Here is a 23,856-nt window from a genome sequence, read left to right as displayed (position 1 = left end):
TTCTAGGAAGGCCATTCTTAGCTACAGCAGGAGCTATTGTTAATGTGAAGGAGGGCACGATTGATCTCCATTTGGGTAAAGAGAACATCCTCCACTTTGACATCAAGAGGAAAATGAGGAAACCAACTGTGTTCGGGCAAGCCTTCTACATTGAAGAGATGGGCACTCCTGCTGATGAGCACCTTGAAGAGTTACCACCTGAGGACGACGAGGAGGGAGCATCTCCCTCTACTCATTCCCTATAGAAGGTAACCCACCACACTCCCTTGTATATACCATTTCATTTTTGCATATTAGTCTTCTTTTCGGTATCTCTCTCTCTACTTGACGACACAGAGACTGTGTCACTCAAGTTTGGGGGAGGTACCAAGTATTTGATCATGTTTGCTTTGATGTTGTTTCATTGAGTCATGCATGGCATACCTATTTGCATAGATAAAAAAAAAAAAATCAATCATTTAGTTTGCATCATTTGCATTTTTAGGAGAGTCTAGAGCATATAGGTTGCATTCACTTGCATTGGGAGCAATGATTTTGAATGCCTTGTAAAGAACACTACGTTGCACTTGACTAGCTTTTGCACCTCTCAAAAAGACTTGTATGTTTCGAGCCTTGAAAACTCTTCCTGAAACTTGTTGATTGCTGAAACTCAGTCTTTGAAGCCAACTACAACCTTATTTGAACTGAACGAACTTAATGCTTCTTGCTCATGGTCCCTTGTGTACTGAGTCATGGCTATACACACTTGAGTTGTCACATCTTTTATACCAATCTTTTTTGACAAACTCTAGTGGTAGACCACTCCCAAAACCTTTTCCTCCTTTTAAGCTTTCATTGTTTGATGAGTGAGGCCTTTTTCGGAAAGTCTTACATGTGCATAATGTTGAGAGTATCGGGAACGACAATGCTTGATCTTCATTCTTGCTAGATTGGACACTCTATTGTCTAGCTATAGGTGGGGGTGAGTGTTGTGATTATGATTTGGGAGAAATGAAAAAGGAAAAGAATAGACTCTTTGTGCTTAAGTGAATTGTTTTATTGGGACCAGTATAGAAGCCTCTAGCTCAAGTTTTGAAAAGTCTTGGCCCCCAGCCTAAAAAAAAAGAAAAGGGAAAAAGAAAAACGAAAAAAAAAAAGAGAAGAAAAAAAAAGAAAAAGAAAAGAAAAAGGGGGCTAGCAAAGTTGTTAGGAGCTAAGAAATGTTTTGAGGTTGTGAAAAAAATCCCTTGTAGATTTCAAAGAGAAGGAGTTAAAGTTCTTAGGATCTTTTGGTGAGAGATGTGAGTTTGGGTTTGACATTTGGGAATGATTGTGTAATTGTATGTTTGGGAAAAGGATAGAACAATGGAGATTGAGCATTGTATGCATGAGTTGGTCCCTTTCTTAGATATATTATGTGCAATGTCAAGGCTACTTGTTTTGAGAGTAAACCACCTTAAAGATCATATGTTTTGAACCTCTTGAATCACTTGAATAAAAGCCTTCCCTTACCCAACCAAATGACTTGGACCAACTGACCATTTGCAAGAATTCACCTGATGTTTTGTGCTTAATGAATGTGAGAGTTGGTTGATTTGAATGTGTGGATGCTTGATGATGAGTGTAAGAACAAAAAGAGTTAAGATAGGCCTAGAGAAGCTAGAGTGTAATAAGAGAGTGTGCTAGTTGTGTTTCTTTTGGCTATGTGCTCCCACCTTCAACCTCTCTCCCTATGAGTTCTAGAAAGTTCACTTGTGGACAAGTAAAAGAACAAGTTTGGGGGAGTTGATATCTTGCATATTTACATTGTTTTATCCATTCATTCATAAACATTTTCATCATATAGATTAGGATTTAGACATGTTTAGGTTGCATTTTGCATACATATGTCTCTATCAGGTATTTGAGTACCACATGGAGTTTCTGGAGACATTTGGGTGCATTTGGAGCTCAAAAAGGAGTGTTTAGAGTGGTCATTGGGCGAGCAAGGCATGGAGCGACCAGTCCGGAGCGACACCACCAAGTCGCTCTGACCTCCCTATTGGAGCGACCTTACCAGAGCGACAGGGAGAAGTCGCTCGCGGTTTCATCACTCGGAGACGCGAGAACGAGCCCGGAGCGACCTCCCGGAGCGACACCACGAAGTCGCTCGCATCTCACACCCCTCTCGGAGCGACCTCCCAAAGCGACACCCCGAGGTCGCTCGCGTCTCTATGGCGAGACGACACGAAGCGAAGCCTGGAGCGACCTCTCAGAGCGACCCACTGAGGTCGCTCCCGAAGGCCGGAGCGACTTGCCGGAGCGACATGCCGAGGTCGCTCCGCGCCTATTATCTGCTCGATTTCTGTTTTACTTAAGGGCCTTTTGGTCATTTCATTATGCACGTTTTACATTTCAAAAACCTATGTTTTAAACATCTTTTGTAGCCACGAGAGGCAGATTATCTTTTATCTTTTGATCTATTGAGAAATACACAAGAACTCTCTTGAGAAGTTCATCTCTTGGATTTTGATTGTTATGTTCTTGTGTTATTGTTGATTTCTTATCTATTTCTCTACATGATTAATCTGAAATCCAATATGGGTTTAAGAGGAATCATGGAGATTAGTGAGTAATCACCTTTGGAATTCATGGGTTAGGGAGATTAAGGGTGATTAGGTTAGAGCTAGGATGTTTTAGTGTAGATCATTCATATTTCCTTGCTAGTAGAGTAATCATAATGCATCTTCTGAGTTGGCCACTCAGTTGTTGATCCTTAGGCATTTCTCACCCGAAAGGTGTTCGATGAAATGCCCGAGACAACTCTCCTAGGCTTTTAGTATACTTTGCCAAAGACATTTGTTGTTAAAGATGCTAAGATAGCTAATAGACTTGTTAGTAATGATTGCTTTCATATTATTCAACCAAAGACATTTGATGTTTGAGATATGTTAGCAAATGAGCATTCATCTAGACATAGAGCTTGCTTAGAATTGTGTCTAGGCTTAAGGTTGATAGTTTGATTGATCATTTGCCATCCTTAGTTCGATACTTGATCACCCAAGGTCTAATCCCTATGCCCATGAGTTCTCTTTTCCTTTAGTCAAGAAAGTATCATTCTGTTATTGCTTTCTAGTTTTAGTCATAGTTTAAAACCCATCTAAATCATTGGTTGCACTTAGATTAAGTGAGTACTTGCATTCTCAGTGCTTTGATATCCCTCAGAACTGGTTCGACAATCATTTATACTACAACATTTGTCTTAGGAGCCTTGAAAACTCCTAACATCACCGGTCAACACACGACCAGCATCACCAAGTAGGACAAAAACAGCTTGGTCACTGTTGTCATAAACAGATATCTTTGCACGATACCTGTTAAGAAAGATTCAGAAGGAAACGTCACCAATGTAATAAGCAGAAGCAAATACCAGGGAAAGTGTAATTAAATGTTCAGGCAAGAGACCATACTGAGGAACACCAGCTGTGTTGATCTTCTCACATTTCGTGTTTGTACAAACCAAAGATATTGCACCTTTGGTAGCCTTAGCATGGCATCCACTGCATGCAATATAGTACCAAGCTGAACCATGAACAACATCATCGATTGTAGCAGTTCACTCAAAAAAGGCATCCTGCGACAGTTTATACGCAGTTCATATTAAAATCTTAGTGTTTCAAAATGAGTAAGAAGTATATAGCTTTATTTTTACCTTTGCAGATTCTTGCTTCATGTAAGAGAATATATCTGCTATAGTCAGTGTCTCACGCTTGGTGACGACGTCTGCACTTACTTGCATAGCAATCTCCGGGTTTGAGCCGAGCCTAACACACAATAAAAAACATTGATTCAGTCATTCACTACAATACATCTAACTGTGCGCTTCACATGAACCCGTATAGAATAGATATTGAAGACGGAGATACATACCAGTTGAAATAATCTATGGTTGGCTGGACATCATAGTCCATGAAAACCCGTGTGGGAGACATAGAGGTCAGTGCAAGGGTACCTTTTCAATAACGGAAGAAACATCAAAAATGATTGAGTGAGAAACTAAAGGCCAGTGTTAAAAAACAAAACGTTTTGGAATAGTTAACAATAATCAACCAATGATAAATTAGAAAACGTTTATGGAATAAGAAGATGTCAATGACAAATAAGAAACCGTTTATGGAATAATAAAATGTTTTTAGTATCACGTAAGCGAACGTTGAAACTATCTTTTTTGAAAACATGTCACAATTATCAATGAAATATGCGTCCAAAGAGATAATTGATTACCTCCGAGACGTTTGGTGTTAACAGCTGTGACCAAAAGCACCGTGGGAGTGTTGTCATATGAGTTAAACTTCTTGCAGAAGTCTGCTGCAGCCTGGTCCCAAAGATAGAGCTTCATGACAGGTCCGCTGCAAATAATAAGCTCTTAGGGATTTAGTAACTACCGAGAAATGGTGACTTGAAAATAGAAGAACACACTTACTCATGCGATTGCACATGAACCATAATGTGCCGAGTGGTATCGATCTTCACTTCATCGAGTGTGGGACGCTCAATAAGAGTCTGTCCATTGACCAACTTCATGTGGCCAACAACATCTAAAACATTTTCATGAAGAGTGTAATTTAGATGGTTAATCTAACACTAAAAACCAAATACTTGAACTGATTACTTAACCCAACAAAGTTCTAGATTTCTTTACCAAAGAAAGCAATGTAACTGAGATATGATTTTAAAAATTAGTATGCTTACCGTAGAGGTCACCTTTGAGATCACAGTTAGCTTCAAAATCTTCATACGAATGAAACCTGAAACGGTCTTCATCAAAAGAGGTTGGAATCTCGTAAAGAACCGACAATTCAGAGTTCCATGTGAAAGACACAGTTGCGATATGATCAGCAACCCGATACATCGTTTTGTTTCTCGACCCGTAGAAGTTTTTGAGCGTGTAAACTGATCCTTGTTTCAAATCAGGCAAGTACTTCTTGATACGTCCTGGTGAGATGAATCCCTGAATGACGGTTCCCTGTTGTCGGAAAAAATAACAACTCACGAAATGAGAACAAAACCTCCGAATAATAACAAATCAGAAACCAAACCCTACTTTAACTAATGAATCAATCGTATAACAAAACGTCAAAAATACTAATCGAAACTCTAGATTCTTCCAACCAAACTCTAACTCTAGATTCTTCTAACCAAACTCTACTTTAACTAATGAATCAATCGTATAATAAAACGTCAAAATTCAAAACCGTAGATTCTACTTAAAAGTTTAAAGAAACGTCAGAAAAGTCTCAGAAAAACAAAGATCTGCGTTTTGAAAACATTTTTTTAAGAGAATCGAGATACCTGCTCGTCGATGAGGAGCATTTCCAGGCCAATAAGTTTCTTCTTCACCGGATTTCGAGCCTCCCAGAAATGAATGAGCCGGAAGCGCAACTGATTTTCATGGGGACCTAGAGAGACATCTTTGAAGAACATGAATTTTTCGTCAGTGTCGGATGAGACAGGAGACTTTCCATTTCTTTTCATCGCCATGGTTTGAGATCTGAGTGGTTCTAGGGTTTTAGTTAGTACGAAGAAAAGAAGAACTGCATATAAAAGAGGAGGAAAAGAGGGATGTGAAACGAAATCATTAAGGAGGTATTGATTGATTAGCACGGAAGTATTCATTGTGGATCGCTTAGTTATCGGATTCGTTGCTTTTCGATCGGAGAAGACGAAGAGGTACGGGTGAGAAGAATCACCATCTCTCGACGGCTATGTATTATTTTACGATCTCCGTCGAAGCCCAAATGGCAATCTGATAAAGCCCAAATACCAATCACGTAGCCCACGCGTTAAACTGCTCGACTTTGGACGGAAAAAAAAAACAAACCCTGAGGCCCGTGACTTTGGACGGATTAATCCGTGAAACAGTCTGATGTGGCAAAATACAGGTTTCTGATTGGCTCAAATAAACTATCCTACGTGTCATAGCTATCTGCTCAGTATATTGAGCTTTTAGTAGTGTTAGATGACTGGGTGTATTTACGTGGAACATGTATTCTTTACTATATCAAAACATATATCATATACGATCGAATTTTTTGTTCCTCACCAAAATTTAGCAAAAAAAAAAAACCTTTGTCATAGGTTATACTTCCATGTTTCATATACATTATTTCTTTACTTTTAGAAATTTACCGTTTTTCTTAGTTCATGCAAAACATTAAACCGAAATACTGAAGCATGATTTATAAAAACATCTGTATTATCATTATTATTACTCAAATCTCTAAACTCTCTAGAAACACAGAATTATAAGAACAAATTTTCTTATTAGCATTAGAAACTACTCAAAACTAAAGCTTTCAATTCTTCTCTTAGATCTCCTTTGGAACACCTCTGCATGAAACCTTTTATATGAATGACAATTTTTTAACACGTGAGATATAGAAAACACAAACTTAATCTAATAGAAAACTTCATTTTCCTATTTCTAGATTTTCTTATTGTATTTATCTCTTAACTTATTAAACATCTAATAATATGTTAAGTTTCCACAAGTTTGGAATTATCTAAAAATTATAAGTAGCCATATGTTGATTACGTAAATAAAAGAAAATATTAACTATGTTGTTTTCCACAAACAAAACATCAATATGTCATACCAAACGAAAATAATGGATCAATGAATAAACATTATTCCCCAAGTTCCAAAATAAATGATGTTTTGGAGAGTTTTTGATGTTTCAAATTAGATGTTGCTTTGATATTTTTATATTAATCTTAGTTTGATTGAAAAATGTGTGACCAATGATGTTTTATATTTATTTTTAAAAATTGGCTGAATTAATTATACTTTATATAAAGATTGTAGTAAATCTTAAGATTGTTTTCATGTGTAATTTTTGGATATTAGAAACAAAATTGATTTTAATTACTTCAAATTTGTCTTACAATTTATATTTTTAGAAATAAAAATAGAAGTACATAACATAACTTATTTATTTTACCTTGGATGCATGAGTATTTGAAAATGTGGTGATAACCCCTGTTCTAAATTGCGGGGGCCGAGCCGCTTGTGAAACGTATGCTCACCGTGGCGAGTTGAGCCAATACAGTTGGGTTCTACGCCAGACCGAGTTATATCCGCTTAGAACGTATTTTTGTGTTACGCGGTAGTAGAATTTGAAAATCGTGTGAGTTAAAGTCGGTTATATTGCGTTCCCATCTGTACGATTTGGGTTGAGATAGTGTTTTGGTTTACACAAAACTTTTGATTTCTTCTCTTTTTCACCATCTCTGCTTATTGGTTTCACAGTCTTCATTTTCCATAAAACAATGGAAGATGGAAAAGAGGAGTTAGAAGAAAGTGGTGTGACTATTTTATTTTTGTTAGGGTTTTATTTTTATCTGGGCTTAAATATTGGAAAATTTGCCCCTATAACCATAAGAAAACACAAACTTACTATCTAACCAAAACACCATCTCTCTCTTTATTTCTCTTCCTATCTCTCTCTAACCTTTTACTAAAAATCTAATTACTTTTTTTGTTTGTTATTTGGCAAATAAGCCCATTAAATATTTTTAATGGGTTCTAGTTCCCATTAACTCGGTCCATGTGTCTTTTTAGAGACGTTAGTTTTTGTCTTTCTCCAAGACCATTGATTCAAAGGGATTCTCTAAAACTAATAATTTATATTTGTAAGAAACTTTTTTTTTTCTCATTCTCAAGTTTAGACCATGGTATATGCACAAAATTTCACATATGACATATATGAATGAAAAACCAAAATTATGATACATGATTTAAGTTGGTAAATATATTTTTGTATATTTAAAATTAATAATTTATTAAAAATTACTCCCCGCGTACTCTCCGATTTTTCAGTAACTCGCTAGGCCCATGATTGCCGCACGGATAGCGCGTAGCGAGTTTCCGAACAGAGGTGATAACCAACTGAGGAGTGGTGATATTCAATTGGGCATATCTATATGTACACCATGAGACACATGGCATAAAAGTCCCCTCAATCAATTTATTCTATTAAAATAGAAGTACATAACATAATTTACCTATTTTAAACTGTTACTACAGTATTTACTTTCACTTTTCACTCATCCTAACTATTTCATTAATTTTATTACTATGATAATTCAATAGTTTTTACATTCCTAGATTTCAGAATTTGTTGTTTATTTTTCATTAAAAACACGAAGCATACCAAATTCGATTATCAAACTAATTAATATAAAAAATAACCAATTAATAAACATTACAAAAACAATTAATGCGAACAAGTGTTTATTTTTTATGCTAAATGTGAATTAACTAATTATTGCGGACATGTGTTTGTCATTAATCAATAAACATGAAAAAGATAAAGATAGACATATAAACCGAATATACTTTTTAAACATTTTTATACAACTATTTGGAAGAGCGAAGAAGAAACCTCCCAGGCCGGTTCCCGATGTGCGCCGCTCGGATGGATCTGCTCTGCTCCACCACCGCCGTTTAGCTTTCCCCCTTGAAGAAGCTCCCTCCTTCATGTTTCTGATGCTGACTGTTCCTGTCCCGCCATGGTTCAGGCCTCCTCCAGATCCACCACCGTGTAAGTCCCTCCCGCTTGGATTTCTCTCTCCCCTCAAGCCGTCGGAACCACCAGACCCTCCGGATGTAACTTGCCTCTGGTCCATCACTGCCAAGTATGTGGCTGCCGCTAGACTTCCCCCGCCAGAGACACCATTGTTATCTTATCCTTCTCTGTGTGGTAATTTCCATCCAACTATTGATTCCCTTACGATAGTTGAGTCCATCCTCTACTCTGCTATAGAGTGTTCCTTGCCTATTATTACTTTCTACTCTGCTATAGAGTGTCCGTTGCCTATTACATCCTGGTTTCAGATCTGTTTAACTTCCTCTAGAGTGAAATACTCAATGTTAAATTGCAGATTTTTAGCTTGGTTGTGGTTTCAGATCTTGTTTATCAACACTCTTTTGAAACCAACTTCAACCTTCCTATTACCATGGCTTTTGTATTGTTGCTGCTCATGTGTTGCAAGGTCAACCTTTGGTTTGGAAGATTGCTCTACAGATGATTTGTTCTCTGTACTGTTCAAAGGCTCAGCATTTTGGTGTTACACCGCCTCTGCTATTGTAGCCAGCGTTAAGATTGTTATTCCTACACTAATTGCAGAACCAATCACAAGCATTAGATCACTGATTGTGTTCTTTGTTTCCCACGGCTTCATTCCACTGCTTAAGCCTAGTGTTGGCGAGATAGGAAGACGTCTCTGCAATGTTAGTTGTTTATGTATAGTGATTGCTTCTATCTTTGTGTTTTTGCTTGTCTTTTGTTGCAGCAAAGTTGTTAGCCAATATGACTTTGTTATCATCTTTGTAAACAATTCCTCTTCTAATGGAGACTAGTTATCTATAAAATCTTGTTTGACCAAAAAAAAAAAGACACATAAACCGAATTAATAAATCTGAACCAAATCTTACATAAATACTGAAAGGATCTATTAATTGTCTTTTTGTTATTTAAAACAAGCATAAAACTTACCTAACAAGCATAAAATAACTCAATGCCAATCCAATATGATAATTATATGATAAGAAATGTGAACGATACAGTTGATGATTCAGAAAAACAAAATCAATTTTTTCAATATAAAAATAAAATTAGTATGCTCGAAAAGTCTTTTTAAAAAGTTATCTAATAAAGATAAATGTTTAAAGTATACAGTATCGTTTATACAAAACAAATACTTAATCATAAAAATTAAAAATAAATATTTGTGCGGATGCGCGGATTAAATTTTAGTTAGGAAATTATTTTCAAGGCCACATATAACTTCTCTGAGCTCAATCATCTTGAAAATGAGGCTTTGGATTAGTTTACCAATGGATTTTACCTGAAGTAAAAGTAATTGCACAAAGATTCTGTTAAATACATTTAATCAAGGTGAGACTTTTTGTTGTAAGTCTACTTAGTAGATTTTCTTATGATAATTTCATTATTGTTGTTTATTCTTTATTGTTTTAATAACATTAATATATGATCTCACTATTATTGAATATTATTTTGATGATTACCATTTTAGTTTATTCATACAAAACTTAAAATTAATCAATATCATTTTGATTTTTGTAATTTCAAAATTTAGTTGTATACCATAAAACAAGTAGACTTTATTTGAAGCCTACTATACCCTAAACCACAAACTCCGAACCTAAACGTTCACTTGCAAACCGAAAACTCTTAATTAATCATTGTATCAAATATCAAAAATATGTAAAATATAAACTACCCAACATTGATATGTAAATTTAATTCAATAAAACAAAAAAAAATCTAAATCTAAAATCTAACCCTAAGAATCTAATATTAAAAGTAGTACATCTTTGAACATTTTGTTGCTAAACCATAAGCATTGTCCACCACATGTTACCAAACTAATATATATTCTTTTAAATTGTTCAATCCTATTAAATTTTAATTTATATACTTCTTACATTGATGATCTACAATAAATTTCACACAAATTATTTGTTATACATTTTTAAAATAAAAATTACGACATAGACTTTTTTCTTTTATTATTAAGAAATCTATATTTTGAAAACTTCGTTCTTTTAAATGTAGTCTTCCGAAAGATAAAATCATAAAATAACTTCCTAATTTTTTGTTTGGTCATAAAGAATAGATAATAATTTTGCTATTTTTTAAGTTAGTTTTTGGGTTTGAATGTATATGAATGAACTATACTTTTGTATTTCAAATCAATTTGTAGGTTTTATTCGACAAATCTCCCGTATTCTGACCTATAACATATTGTAGTTTTGTTAAAAATATTTTATTCTATTATAAATTAAAAGTCAACAGTTTAAAACAAATTTTGACACACTTCAATAAAACGCTCAAGCCTCAATGCTTTACCCTTTGCCCAGAGTGGCAGAGTGAGCTTTTATCTACACACATGCGATACGGCTTAGTGTTGTTTTTTTTCTGTTCTGTGCTTTTCTATGTACTTTTAAATATGTGCAGATGGTTCAAGCAAGACCGGCTTAACATTCGGCAGGCAGAAGGACTCGAACCGTGGCTCAGTCAGATCCACTGACTCCTCTTCCTGTGCACTCCTGCTCCCACCTCTTGACCATCCTACTTTGTTTTCTTTCTTCTTCTCATTACTCTGCCAGTACAAATGTAACCAATATCAATGTTCGAATATTTGAACGCTTAAAGGATGAGCTTGTGTTTGCATCTAGTTAGAAACATTACCGGAAAAAGATGATTGATGGGGAAGTTTCTACGTCTTGAAGTATCTGGCATGATGGTAGAAAGAATCTGAACAACTTCTCTCATTGTTGGCCTAGCTTCTGGCTCCAGAAGCAAGCACTCTTTAGCAAGATACGCCATTATCTGCATCTCTTCTTCAGCAAACTTCCCATTGAGCCTCGGATCAGGCAGCTCCTCAATCACCCTCTTACTGTCTTGTAAACGTGGCATAGCCTAACACACACAAGTTTCAATGACTTAAAATATTGTTGGTTAAAGAGATTCATAAATTTAGTAGTTCTGTTTTTTTTAAATTTACCCAAATAACAAGACTTTCTTCTCCTTTGTTGTTGCTTGGTTTCTGTATCGGTTTTCTACCGGTTATAAGCTCGAGTAGAACAACACCGAAGCTGAACACATCTGACATAGGTGAAGCACATCCTGCAATAGCGTATTCAGGTGCAAAGTAGCCAAACGTTCCTTGCAGTCCCATTGTTGGAGAGCTTGAACCGCTTTGTAAACCATCGCTACTCAAACACTTTGCCATCCCAAGATCTGTTATCTGTAAACAATGTTTATGCACATTCAAGTTCACATTTGGTGTCACTGAAGCAAACACTTGTTGACTTACTTTAGCATGCCAATTCTCATCGAGGAGGATGTTAGTGGATTTAACATCTCGGTGCAAGATTCTTGGAGCAGCAGCTTCGTGGAGATACTCGAGCCCTCTCGCAGCTCCAAGAGCGAGGGAGATTCTGATGTTCCACGTCATCTTCTCTCCCAGCTCTCCATCTAAGCAGTCTCTAAGATTTCCATAAGACATGTACTCAAAAACCAGAAGCCTCTCTGCATGTTTGCCGTGAAACTCCGAACAATAACCAATCAGTGGAACCACATGGTAATGATGGAGTCTTGATAATAACTCAACCTGCAAAACAACACACAGTTTCATTAGATGGATCTTTCAAAACAAAACAAGAAGCAAGAGGGAAAGGAGGTTAATACTTCTGTTGAGAATAGAATGTCGTTGTCATTTCCTTTAGGAGCATTTAAACGTTTGATCGCAGCGGTTTTGCCGTCTTTGAGCTGTCCACGGTAAACGCAGCTACTTCCTCCGTGTCCTATAACGTTGCTGCTGGCGAACTTATTGGTCGCTTGCTCTAGCTCTCCGTATGAGAACTGAAAGATCATTCCGTGTATTGTTTCCGGTTTACTCACGCAAAACAAAGAAGCATTCTGAAAGAAACATCCTGAGAGTGAGGAGGTGATGCTGATCTTGGGTTGTGAGATGGAGCTTTTACGGGCTATTAAGTTGGAAGAGCTATGCCAGCTAGATTCTCTGTCTGAAGAGACTGAAGGGCTTTGTCCAGAAACATTGCTGCTCCTTCGGTAAATGTAGCAAAACATGGAGGCAAGGAAGGCTACTGAAGTAACTGCGACGCAGAAGATTAGTGTAACGAGAAGGAGTTTCCTTGATAAAGATTGCTTCTTCAAAGGTCCTGGGAAACGATTAAGGAGATATAGTTATGACTTATGATGACATATAAGTTACTGAGCTTTTGCCTTAGAACATGATGGGATAGAGAGTAAAGTTACCAGAAGAGCAGTTGCAAGCAGTGAAGCATGAAGAGTTTGAACCGGTAACGGCTATTATTGGAAATCCATTTGCCGGACACAAGCATACCCATTGGTCTCTCTCCGCTACGTCAGATCAAGAACTTAGTTTTCTCTAGAATCTTGAACTGTTACATGATGCTGAAGAGTTAGAAACTAAAATCAGAAAGCCAACCTGGTCTGCAGTTGCATGATGTGGAACAGTTAGATTCCAAGATATCACTTTGATTGCCTGAAGAGAAGCACGTGCACGTCCAGTTGCTTGCACCTACAAACAGAAAGGATCTATTTAGTTGCAAGTCACACCGGTTTCACTTATGGAAATAACATAAAGTAAGACACTAAACCTCCATAACATAGCTGAACTGATATGAGGACTGAGAGAATCACAAGTGCGGTTTCCACTCTCATCTTCATTTATATTTGCTGCAGCAGAAAGAAATAGTTTAATATCTGAGAGTAGTTGATAGAAGGGCTCTAACATGAAGATTAGATGAAAACCTTCATGTCGGTTTTAATCTTCTACTCAAAGTAAACTCAACCTGAAACAAATTATATTGGATTAAGAACAAGATTACAAGGAGAGCTGAAAATTTATAGAAATTTTTAGAGTAAATCAACAGTGGAATATGAATAAAAGTGGGTTGGTGAACAGACATCCAAAAGATTCTAACTCTGTTGCACCAACTGAGAAACAAAGTTCCAAGATGATCAACATAAAAAAAAACATTCTATGACCTGGTCAAAAATAACAATAAAGAGACTCCGGTTCTTTAACTGGCCAGAGCTTAGAAGATGATACAAGTAACCCCCAAAATCAATAAAAGTAGTCACATCAACCATTTAAGACTCATTGCCACTCATCTAAATTCAGCAAATTTTCTACATCCCTCTGTAGTTAAGTTGGTTAGATAAAAGACACAACAACAGGAGAACCGACACTAATTGGCCGACTAGTTCTAACAACAGAGCAAACCATAACAAAGACAAGAGAGCCAGTATAATGGATTAGATACATTACCCTACAAAAGTGGTGAAGTTGGAGAAAGAACAAGATTCTTTTAGTGAAGTTGTAGTATCAAGAAATGGAAGTTGCAGACAAAAGGATATATACACAAAAAGAAGGAGCATCATGAGGGATATGGATTAGTAAAATATATACTACAATAATGGTGATTATTGAAATGATTGATTAGAAGAAATAGTCAAATAATGGGAATGAAAATGGACCAACCACCTTTAGGAAAGAAACGGAATTGCAAATCTGAGTGTGACCCTTCAACCCATTATAGTATCAAAGTTGAAGAATCATTCAAATACTTTTTTTAAAAACCAATTTTATATCAAAAGAACACCTTTTAAAAACTTTATAAACTGTTTAATAATGGCAAAATCTTCATATATTATAATCAAACAAAACATTCATAAATGTTAGATTGCGAATCCAGCAAGAAGAGTGAAGAAGCATTTCGAAGTTAAGAATCAGACAAGAAGTAAAGAACCAAACACTAAACATAAAATCAAATCCGTAAACCGAGATTAGATTAGATATATCCAAAAAGAGATAGAAGAAGAGAAAAGAAAGGGCATTGCTTTTACGGAAAAGCATAAAAAACGTAGGTCGAAGCAAAATGTGTCGGGACCCCAGAAATTCCGGTGTCGGTTGTCGGCTATCGGTAACCGGTACTTAAACCGGTTAACGATGTGGGACCCGGTTCCGCCATTGACCGTATCTGTTGGGTATGGGCCAAGCCCTCCCAAAAGGCCCGCAAGACAATTACCTAGATATATGATTACAACACAGAGGATCGGCTCGTCGACTTGTAAGCTGGCGATCAGCTCGGCTCCAGACTACTTTTAGTCGATGAGATGACTGACTAAACATCATCGGCTCGCCGACCTGACACAACGGCCCGACGAGTCGGCCCAATTACTCGAGGAGGCCCATCGAGACAAGACACATTAGGTCAACGAATGTTCACCTATAAAAGGAGGAGAGAAGGCAACAAGGAGGGGATCCGCAAATTACTACACTCACTTTCGGCTAGAATTAGGGTTTTACATCTTATATCTCGCCGACTTGTACGGTCCGACGAACTTGTCTTCGCCGGACTTTTTCCTCTGTTCTCTCCCCTTTTGTAACTCGGTTTCGACTCATTGATCTAATAAAACACGTCTTTGTCTTGACCCACCGACGAGAACTCGTCTCTTCTCTTTACTAGTTTATTGACAGTCTCAGTTTAAACAGTTGGCGCCCACCGTGGGGCAGACAGAGTAGCGTCAGCAAAAGATCATGACTCGACCCGACTCGCCGTCCGACGACGAGTCGCCTGTGACCGAAGGCGCTCCAACAGCTGCGGCCTTCGCAGAAACCATACTCGAGAGGATGGCGCAGCAAGACGCCGCCCAAAAGGCGACGACCGAGCAACTCGCCGCCATCGCCGCCATTCTAGCTCCGTTGGCCGGAGGCTCGGGAGATCCGGCCACAACGGTCCGAAAGCAACTGTTCGACACTTACCGAACAGCCAGTGCCGGAAACCCCGCAAGTACGAGTGCCGTACAGGTCCAAACTCCCGGCGGCGTCGACCTCGTTACCATCCGGGAACTCGCTGAGCTTAAGCAATCAGTCCTGGACATGAAAGACCGGATGCTCGAAGGACCTACGTCAGCGCCGCTGATCGAACGTGTCCTCGCCGAAACCCTAAAAACCCCATTTTCCCGGAAAATCACCGACGTACGTTACCGGCCGACCGAGAAAATTCGCCTTCCGACTTACGCCGGAAAGGCGGACCCGACCGACCACATCACTGCTTTCAACATCACGATGGGTCGAACCAACTTCTCTGAGGAAGAAAGAGACGCTGGTTACTGTCGTCTCTTCGTGGAAAGTCTTCAAGGACCAGCTCTTGGATGGTTCACTGGATTGGAGCGCGACTCCATCAACGATTTCCACGATCTGACGACTGCTTTCCTCAAACACTACATCATGTTTACAAGACAAGGAGCAACTCTGTCCGATTTATGGAATCTGTCTCAAGGATCGAGCCAAAGCCTCCGCGACTTCATGGAAAAATTCAAAGCAGTCGCTTCGAAAGTCCAAGTCCCCGACAGTGTTGCCGTCGACGCACTGATGAATACTCTCTACTTCAAGTCCTTGTTTCGCGAGGACCTGTACAGAAATCCAACCACGTCGCTCCAGGACGCAATCGCCAGGTCGAACAACTTCATCCGAATGGAAGAAGATACAGCAGCGATACTTAAGAAACTAAACACAGCAACCAAACCGGCAACTGTCCCCAAAGCTCCCGAGGCATGCCAGGAACCCCGTCAGCACGCCTCAGGCAGTAAACCTAACCAGCCAAAAAGTTTCGTTTACGTAGTCGAAGACAAAAACGCGTCCCCACAGCCCACTGTCGTTGTACGCGAAAAAGGTTGGAACGTTTGGGAAAACGACGAAAAGCCGCAAACCTCTTCGACACCTCCGGTGTCAAGTCCTGGACCTGCAGAACCAAACATGTGGTGTAGCTTCCACAAGTCTAAGGCGCACGATACGAAAAACTGCAGGCATTTGTTAGACGCTCTCTTCTCGTCGTACGAAAAGGGAACGTCGAACGTCGAACTCCCCAAGCCTAGGCCGAACGGCGCCAAGAGCTGGAGCAAAAACAAAGAAAAGAAAACTCACAAGAGTCAGGATAAGTCTGGAACTCGGCCGAGGCATACTGAGGATGACAGCCCAGAAGAGCACGACGAAGATGACGGCGATGCACAAGTCGACGAGGAGCAACCACGTAATCGTCGACGTGTACAAGTTATCCTCGCACGACCCAGTTTGTCCTCAGATGAAGAAGAGGATAAACAAGTCCACGACTCACGTGAGTATTCAAGCAAACGAACTAACGAGAGCATAGGATCAGAAGGGTCAAACGACTTAGGGAACAAGCTCAGGCGAAAGTCGCAGACATCTGATCGTACATGCGACTCACACGGAGATCTCCGCGCAACCATCGAAAAATTGAAGGCTAGGAAAATCGAGGACTCGAGTGTTCGACCCCGTCTCAGACCACGAGTCATCGATCTTCGTGAAAAGCTCAACTCAAAGTCGGAAGACCTCAGGATCAAGCTCAACCGACCAAAACATTCAGACTTACGACGAAGAATCGAGGAGGCGATGTCCAAAAATGAGAACGGACACATATCTGTTGTCGAGGACTCACCCGTTGTCGAGGACTCGCCCAACGTCAAAAATTCGCCAATCATCGAAGACTCGCCTAGCGACTTGACGACCCGACTGAACAATAAAAGAGTCGTCGAATCTAACTTCCTAAACGTAATCATGGGTGGCTCACCTCCTTGCGGCGATTCCATCCGGTCAGTAAAGGACCATCGACGACAGGCAGTAACCTCGAAGAAATGGCCATCGAAACCTGAGAATGATTCCTCAATCACTTTCTCACCAGACGATGCCATCGGCGTCCATTTACCTCACAACGACCCACTGCTAGTCGAGGTAGGAATAGCAAAGTGTGACGTCGCTAAAGTGTTGATCGATACAGGCAGTTCAGTCGATTTAATCTTTCGAGATACGCTCGATAAGATGGGAGTCGACCTGCGCGACATGAAACCATCATCTCGCTCCCTCATAGGATTCAACGGTGCTTCTGAGACAATGATTGGTACGATCAAACTCCCCGTCTACGCTTGCGGAGTGATACGCACAGTTAAATTCTCAGTCATCCGAACGAAAGCTCCTTACAACGCGATCCTCGGAACCCCCTGGTTACATTCTGTTAAGGCAGCATCCTCGACATATCATCAATGCGTGAAATTTCCCGGACCAAACGGAGAAGTGCAGACGCTTCGCGGAGATCAACAAGCCGCTCGAGAACTACTCATCGCAACGGTAAAGATGCAACAATCAACTCCTCGCATCAACGCGACATGGGAACAGGTTCGCCGGTCGACGATACTACTCTTAGGCCCAAGCCAGAAGATCGAACACTCAAGGAGTCCCATCTCAACAAACGAGTGAATGACACCTTTGTCACTTTCACTCAAAAAAAAAAAAAAAAAAAAAAAAAAAAAAAAAAAAAAAAAAAAAAAACAGTGAATGCGCATCCACTGCCACTTTCACTAACCAAAACGAACTACGAATGGCTTGATCCTCTCCTAGAGGTACGTAGGCAGCCCTTTACCGGGTCCAGCTATAACAAAAACAATCTCCCAACAAGTAGGAGCGCGAATTGTTTAAGCGATGCTTACGCACGAGCACGACCTTGTCTCTCGGACAAACGTACTAGCACTCGCACCCACTAACGGGCATGTCCTGATCAGACACGTGCTCGAGGGATTCTTCGGTCGTATCGCGGTCCCGACCCGTGCGATCGAGACGACAACTTTCAGTCATCTTATAATCCTCTAAAGCCGGGATTGGCCAACCTAATATTTCTTTTTTGGATTACTTAAAGATCGATTAGAAAACCGTTGTTGCTCGAAAATATAAACGATTGTCTTCGAAACTCGAAAATTTGTGTTGATTATCGAGGACTCGAACTGACGGCATGATGTGTAAAAATTTGATAAAACCAAGTCATCGACTTTCCGGTTTAATTCAAGACATCGACCAGATTGCCAAACCAAATCGTTTAAATCCAACATTTAAAATAGATTTCAGCGACTCGTCGAAGGCTAACTCGCATCCTCGAGTCCACGAAACTATATCTCTACGACTAAGGCAAATTCTGTTTCAGAAATAACTTCTAAGGAGAGCAAACTTACTGAAAGTCTGAAACAACAGATAGCCGCAAAAGCAAAATAGATCCAGATATTACATCAACAAAAGCCTCCAAGGGCCAAAAACCAGAAACATAAAGGAGAGAAAACGAGGAGAATAATTCTTACCAGAATTTTAGTCCTCGCTGCGTCGATGTACGCGTCCTTGAAGATAAGATCCTTGACAGCGGGCAGGTCCTTGCAACCACCCTTAATTTGTCGAACAAGCTCAGCGCAATCGGTCGGGGCGAAGGAAAGAGGAGTTTCACCGACGTACTTGAATTCCACGCGGTCATGAAATTTGACCCGACGATCCTCAGAGGCCAAACCGCCCTCGACAAGAGTCTGAGGCGCAGATGGAGGAATCTTCGCAGCATAAGCAGACGTGACCGGAGTAGACGATTCGTGACTGCGGCCAGTCTTCTTCCTCTTCAGAGAGACGGACGGGGAGTTGTCCGAATCAACGACTCCCCGAGCTGCAGTGTCACGAGAAGAACCTTTTTCGATAACAACCTCACGATTCTCGGTGCCTTCAGCAGGCTCCGACTGTTCCTCAACAGATCTCTTCTTCTTCCTCTCATTTTTTCTTTTTCTTCTTCGGAGGACCATCAGATTCGGTCCTCGCTTGAGAAGCAGCCGATGCAGAAGAGTCAGGAGCAGATCTCTTCTTTTTGCCACCAGTCACTGATAGTTCGGCAGTCTCTCGTTCAGATATCAACGCGAGATCCTCCCTCGAAGAGTCGACGTTGGCCGGGCCTGTAGATGGTCCCGGGGAAACCGCGAGAGGAAGTGGAGTGGGAGGAACTGCTCCACGAGGAGTCTTTTCGCGAGGAGTCGTCTCACTAGGAGTTGTCTCGCTAGGAGTCGCAGAAGATGTCTTTTTCGCCCCGCTCAGCTTTTTCTTGATCAGCGCACTCAGGTAACAGATCTGACCTCCAATCCTCTGAAAAAGATCAACAAGTCAGAATTAGCACGAATTGGAAGAAACATGTGATCACAAGAGGAAACTTACTCCTCGAGATTCTGTCAAGCACTCGTCGAATCCTCTCGATGGTGATATCCTTCCAGCTTACTTGGACGCGCGAAACCACTGCACAGTCAAGGAGTCGAGTGGACAGTCGAGGAGTCGATTGAAATCACAGATTTGGGATAATTGTCTCACGAACCCTACTATCAAATTCGCTGAGTCGGCTACGCTACTCATCAGCGAACTGGGGGGACTTACTGTTGGGTATGGGCCAAGCCCTCCCAAAAGGCCCGCAAGACAATTACCTAGATATATGATTACAACACAGAGGATCGGCTCGTCGACTTGTAAGCTGGCGATCAGCTCGGCTCCAGACTACTTTTAGTCGATGAGATGACTGACTAAACATCATCGGCTCGCCGACCTGACACAACGGCCCGACGAGTCGGCCCAATTACTCGAGGAGGCCCATCGAGACAAGACACATTAGGTCAACGAATGTTCACCTATAAAAGGAGGAGAGAAGGCAACAAGGAGGGGATCCGCAAATTACTACACTCACTTTCGGCTAGAATTAGGGTTTTACATCTTATATCTCGCCGACTTGTACGGTCCGACGAACTTGTCTTCGCCGGACTTTTTCCTCTGTTCTCTCCCCTTTTGTAACTCGGTTTCGACTCATTGATCTAATAAAACACGTCTTTGTCTTGACCCACCGACGAGAACTCGTCTCTTCTCTTTACTAGTTTATTGACAGTCTCAGTTTAAACAGTATCCAAAGGCTCTTTCTTTTTTTAATGGGAAAGTGAATTTTATCGGAACAAAAAAAAGTTAAGCTTTTGGAGAAAATCAACAGAGACCCCATTTTATGATTTTGAAGAAACATAACAAAAACAAAGACAAAAAATAACCTTTGTAATGAAGAAGTCGTTGACGTAGTAGCCCCATAAACGAAGAAGATTCAAAGCTGGTACTACTACTACTACACAGTAGCTGAAAACGCAAACGGGAAAAATGAAGCAAAATCGCGTTTGCTTCTGAGCTTTCCAGTGTAAAAGATAAGGTCTTGTTCGAGGATAGTGAACGATTGAAACTGCAAATCCTTTTCCCGTTGGTCAGATATCCAAAAAAAAAGAAGAGAATATTAGAAAGCCAAACGCGAATTTAAAAACAGAGGTAACCACGTAGTAGCGTTTGCGTTTGCGTGACGTGAGTGTGATCACTGAACTCACAGATAGAGATCGATGGGGTTTAAAAAAACATTGTTCATTTATGAGATCCAGGGGATGTCACGTGCCACGTTATTCTATACTGATTATCAAATTTGCTTTGGAATTCGTTTTCATAAATGTAGCAGAGATGTCAGATCATCCTAGCTGGATTAAAAATATTTACTAGTGATTCTTTATTTTGTTCTTTTCTTTCAATTTTTAAGAACATTTTTACTTTGTGATTTGGTTTTGTTTTCGGTTATGAAACTCGAAAAAAGGTTCTACAAAAAGAATTATATCACTAGTCCTCATCTGAAAGATTAACCAAACCACCATGTGACTTCTCTTGTTGCTGCTGCTGCTCTTGTTCTTGAACCGACCTTCTTGGCTGTGTTGTTGCAGCAGCAGCAGCAAACGTGGGAGCTGGAAATGATCCATATTGTCTTAGATGAGGCGCCCGTCTCCGAGCCAAGTGAGGAGCCGAGGCACGCACTATATGAGGCGCCGGGCCACGCACTGGTGGAGAAGAAGAAGATGGAGGAGTCATGTTGGAGATTACAGGACGCGGTCTTGGCCTAGGCGTGTTTGAGAGCGGCGAATGCAAAGGAAGACCTTCTGTTATCGCTGAGGGTCTTGGAAGAGGTGTTGATGAATTCACGTTGGTGTTTGATTGCGCTACAGCTTGAGGGAAGCGCGCAAGAGGGCGTAAATGATTTGGTGCTTGAGGTCCCACTGCTGTGACTGGAGGTGGAAGAGGCGCTGTTGAGTTCACATGCGTGTGTGCTGCTTGTGCTGTTTGCTGAGACATAGGACTTGGTTGAGTCATGGGACGGCGCGGGAGATGAGGAAGAGGAGCTGAGGAGTTTGGGACTGGGTCATCATCCACGGCTATGACTGAGGGTCGAGGAGGAGCACTAGTACTCAGTCGTGTGCTTTCTTGATGAGGTCTCACTCTTGGAGGAGCAGTTGAACTCATCTGTGTGTTTGTTTGTACTGCTTGTTGCTGCTGAGTTGAATGTTGAGAGATCATAGCTGCTAACAAACAAAGGAAAGATCAATTTGCATTTTATCCAAACAACACTATTTCAATCTTTTTATTTACCTCTTACAGCTGCAAGATCATTGGATGCACTCCTCTCTGAACATTTAGACACAAAAGCGTTCCCCAAAAGACTGCCCGTTCGAACAAGACCCATACGTGTTTCCACCTCCATCACTTTGGCATCAAACTCCTGTGATTCCTTATCAAACTCGCTTCGTGCTTCAGCCATCTTCCTTTCCAGCTCAGCCATTAACTGTGATGTCTGCTTACAAACAACGAGACAAAGAGACAATGAGGAAAGAAAAAAACGAATATACAGAGAGAATTAAGAGGAGGAAACTAACCGTTTCATCAACGCTCTTCTTTAAGTTCTCTTCTTCAATGCGTATCTTCTCAAGTTCGTACTCATACGGGTCACTAAACAAATGCCTCGGAGGATTCTGTCCCATAGTAGGGTTGTTAGCAAGAGGTGTTGATCCGAAATGTGAGATGTTAGGAGGCTGAACACCATTTTCATGAACAGCCTCTGAATGGTTAACTACACAAACCAGTCACAAAGCAACAAAAAGTCTTTTTAAAGTTATAGTAAACTAAAACACCAACTATAACTAAAGCATGGCGTAACTATCCTGACCAGAAGAAGCTGCTCTAAAGGCCATTTGCTCTGAAGAAGATGGCATAGAACATGTACCTTGAACACCCTGTAGAACTAACCAATCAATTTACAGCAACAAAACAAGAACCATTCTATTTAAAAAAGGAGGAAGGGAGCAAGTAACCTGATGTGATCTAGCAGAACCATGGATGTCTAACGTAGAGGCAGGGTCTGGGAAAGGAACCACGAACTCTTGGTCCAAAACGGTATCAGCATCATGACTTGTTGTTGTTGTTGTCATATAACCTTCAGGAACAGGTAGCATCTCTACGTCACAAAGCTGATCTTCAGCAGAAGCAGTCAAAATCTGAGGAGAAGTAATATGTACAGTAGTGGCCTCATTCTCCGCCGTTGATGCCATCATCTAGTAGAAGTGTCTGGCATCATCATCATTTCAGATGCATCACTTTCAAACAAATCATAGAACTATTACAAAGAAAGAATCAAACATTAATTCTTTTTTTTTTAGCAAAACAAAAAAAAAGGAAAGGGAGGCAATTTGGATTTTACATTAAACCCTGCAAAAGTGATTAACTTTCAATTAAAAAAAAACAATTTACAAACTTTACAAAAAAACACATTAACTGTTTGATTCCGAAATCTAGGGTTTCTGCAAAATCAAATTAGCTTTTTTTTTAAGAAATAGGAGCTGACGAAACGGCTTTGCTTTGAAAACACATAACAGAAATGTAGATTTGAACAAATGTAAGTGGAAAACAGCAAGAAAGACCAGAGGACACAAGCCTTACTCTGTGAAGAATGACGATTTCAGTGGAAATTTTAAGGTTGTTTCCCTCGTGTAACGTGATGCAATACCTTTTTAGAAGAAGAGTGATTAGCTCAAGAGACATGGTTCGTTTCCTTTCGCTGGAGCTTTATTAACTGGGCTCTCTATTAGGCCTATGAATGTTAAAGTGGCTTAACTCAAAATGGTTAAGTCCAGCCCATGATAAATTTATAACCCTTAATTCAAACTTGACTTTTTGTGAAGTTGTGAGGTTGTTAGCTTTGTTTAAGCCTATGGGCCATTACTAAGACTGCAGATTCAGTTAACCGGAGTAAAACTACGGTTCGATTCAGGTTGTGTAAGTTTCATTTTTTCAAAAAAAAATTTTGGTAAATTTTTTTTTTTAGTTCTATTTTTTGGTATTGCCTCACGGAAAAATTAGAATGATTTTTTGTTGGATAATGTGTTCTAAAAAGTTATGCGATCCAAGTTTAATATAAAGAATGATATTTTACAAATTGTATTTGGTACTTAGCTGACAAAAAAATCGGTGTAATATATATATGTTGTTATAATTTTTTTTCTCGATTGAGCTTGTATTTTGCTTGAATAACCGGTTGAAGATTTTGCTTTACCTAAG

General features: G+C 39.9%; 2 protein-coding genes across 11 annotated transcripts; both read right to left on the bottom strand.

Moving 5' to 3' along the window:
• Nucleotides 1-10,793: 10,793 nt before the first annotated feature.
• Nucleotides 10,794-20,728, bottom strand: LOC106352568 (receptor-like serine/threonine-protein kinase NCRK). Of its 3 annotated transcripts, none has more exons than XM_048736873.1 (10): nt 20,493-20,728; nt 13,347-13,387; nt 13,193-13,271; nt 13,021-13,113; nt 12,828-12,932; nt 12,237-12,730; nt 11,863-12,159; nt 11,551-11,793; nt 11,235-11,465; nt 10,794-11,145 (listed from the first exon to the last, which is right to left on the bottom strand). In XM_048736873.1, the coding sequence occupies exons 3-10, from the start codon at nt 13,260-13,262 to the stop codon at nt 10,987-10,989; spliced, it is 1,692 nt and encodes a 563-aa protein (XP_048592830.1). In that variant the 5' UTR covers nt 13,263-13,271; nt 13,347-13,387; nt 20,493-20,728; the 3' UTR covers nt 10,794-10,986. The 3 variants fall into 3 exon arrangements, with proteins under 3 accessions (XP_048592830.1, XP_048592829.1, XP_048592831.1); XM_048736872.1 differs by lacking the exon at nt 20,493-20,728 and adding an exon at nt 13,867-14,411; XM_048736874.1 differs by lacking the exon at nt 20,493-20,728 and adding an exon at nt 13,503-13,520.
• A 292-nt stretch (nt 20,729-21,020) lies between these two features.
• LOC106352569 (helicase protein MOM1) lies at nt 21,021-23,367 on the bottom strand. 8 transcript variants are annotated; one of them, XM_013792186.3, is made up of 6 exons: nt 23,239-23,367; nt 22,614-22,915; nt 22,469-22,535; nt 22,179-22,372; nt 21,895-22,096; nt 21,021-21,827 (listed from the first exon to the last, which is right to left on the bottom strand). In XM_013792186.3, exons 2-6 carry the CDS (start codon nt 22,851-22,853, stop codon nt 21,094-21,096), a joined length of 1,437 nt encoding a protein of 478 aa, XP_013647640.2. In that variant the 5' UTR covers nt 22,854-22,915; nt 23,239-23,367; the 3' UTR covers nt 21,021-21,093. The 8 variants fall into 8 exon arrangements, with proteins under 8 accessions (XP_013647640.2, XP_048592834.1, XP_013647644.2 ...); XM_048736877.1 differs by having other exon boundaries at nt 22,179-22,374; nt 22,501-22,535; XM_013792190.3 differs by having other exon boundaries at nt 22,526-22,535.
• Between the last annotated feature and the right edge of the window lie 489 nt (nt 23,368-23,856).

This window comes from Brassica napus, chromosome A7, assembly GCF_020379485.1.
Source record: "Brassica napus cultivar Da-Ae chromosome A7, Da-Ae, whole genome shotgun sequence".
In the NCBI taxonomy this organism is placed as follows: Eukaryota; Viridiplantae; Streptophyta; class Magnoliopsida; order Brassicales; family Brassicaceae; genus Brassica; species Brassica napus.
The sequence above is the reverse complement of the archived record's forward strand: the minus strand, read 5'-3'. Positions and strand labels throughout refer to the sequence as shown.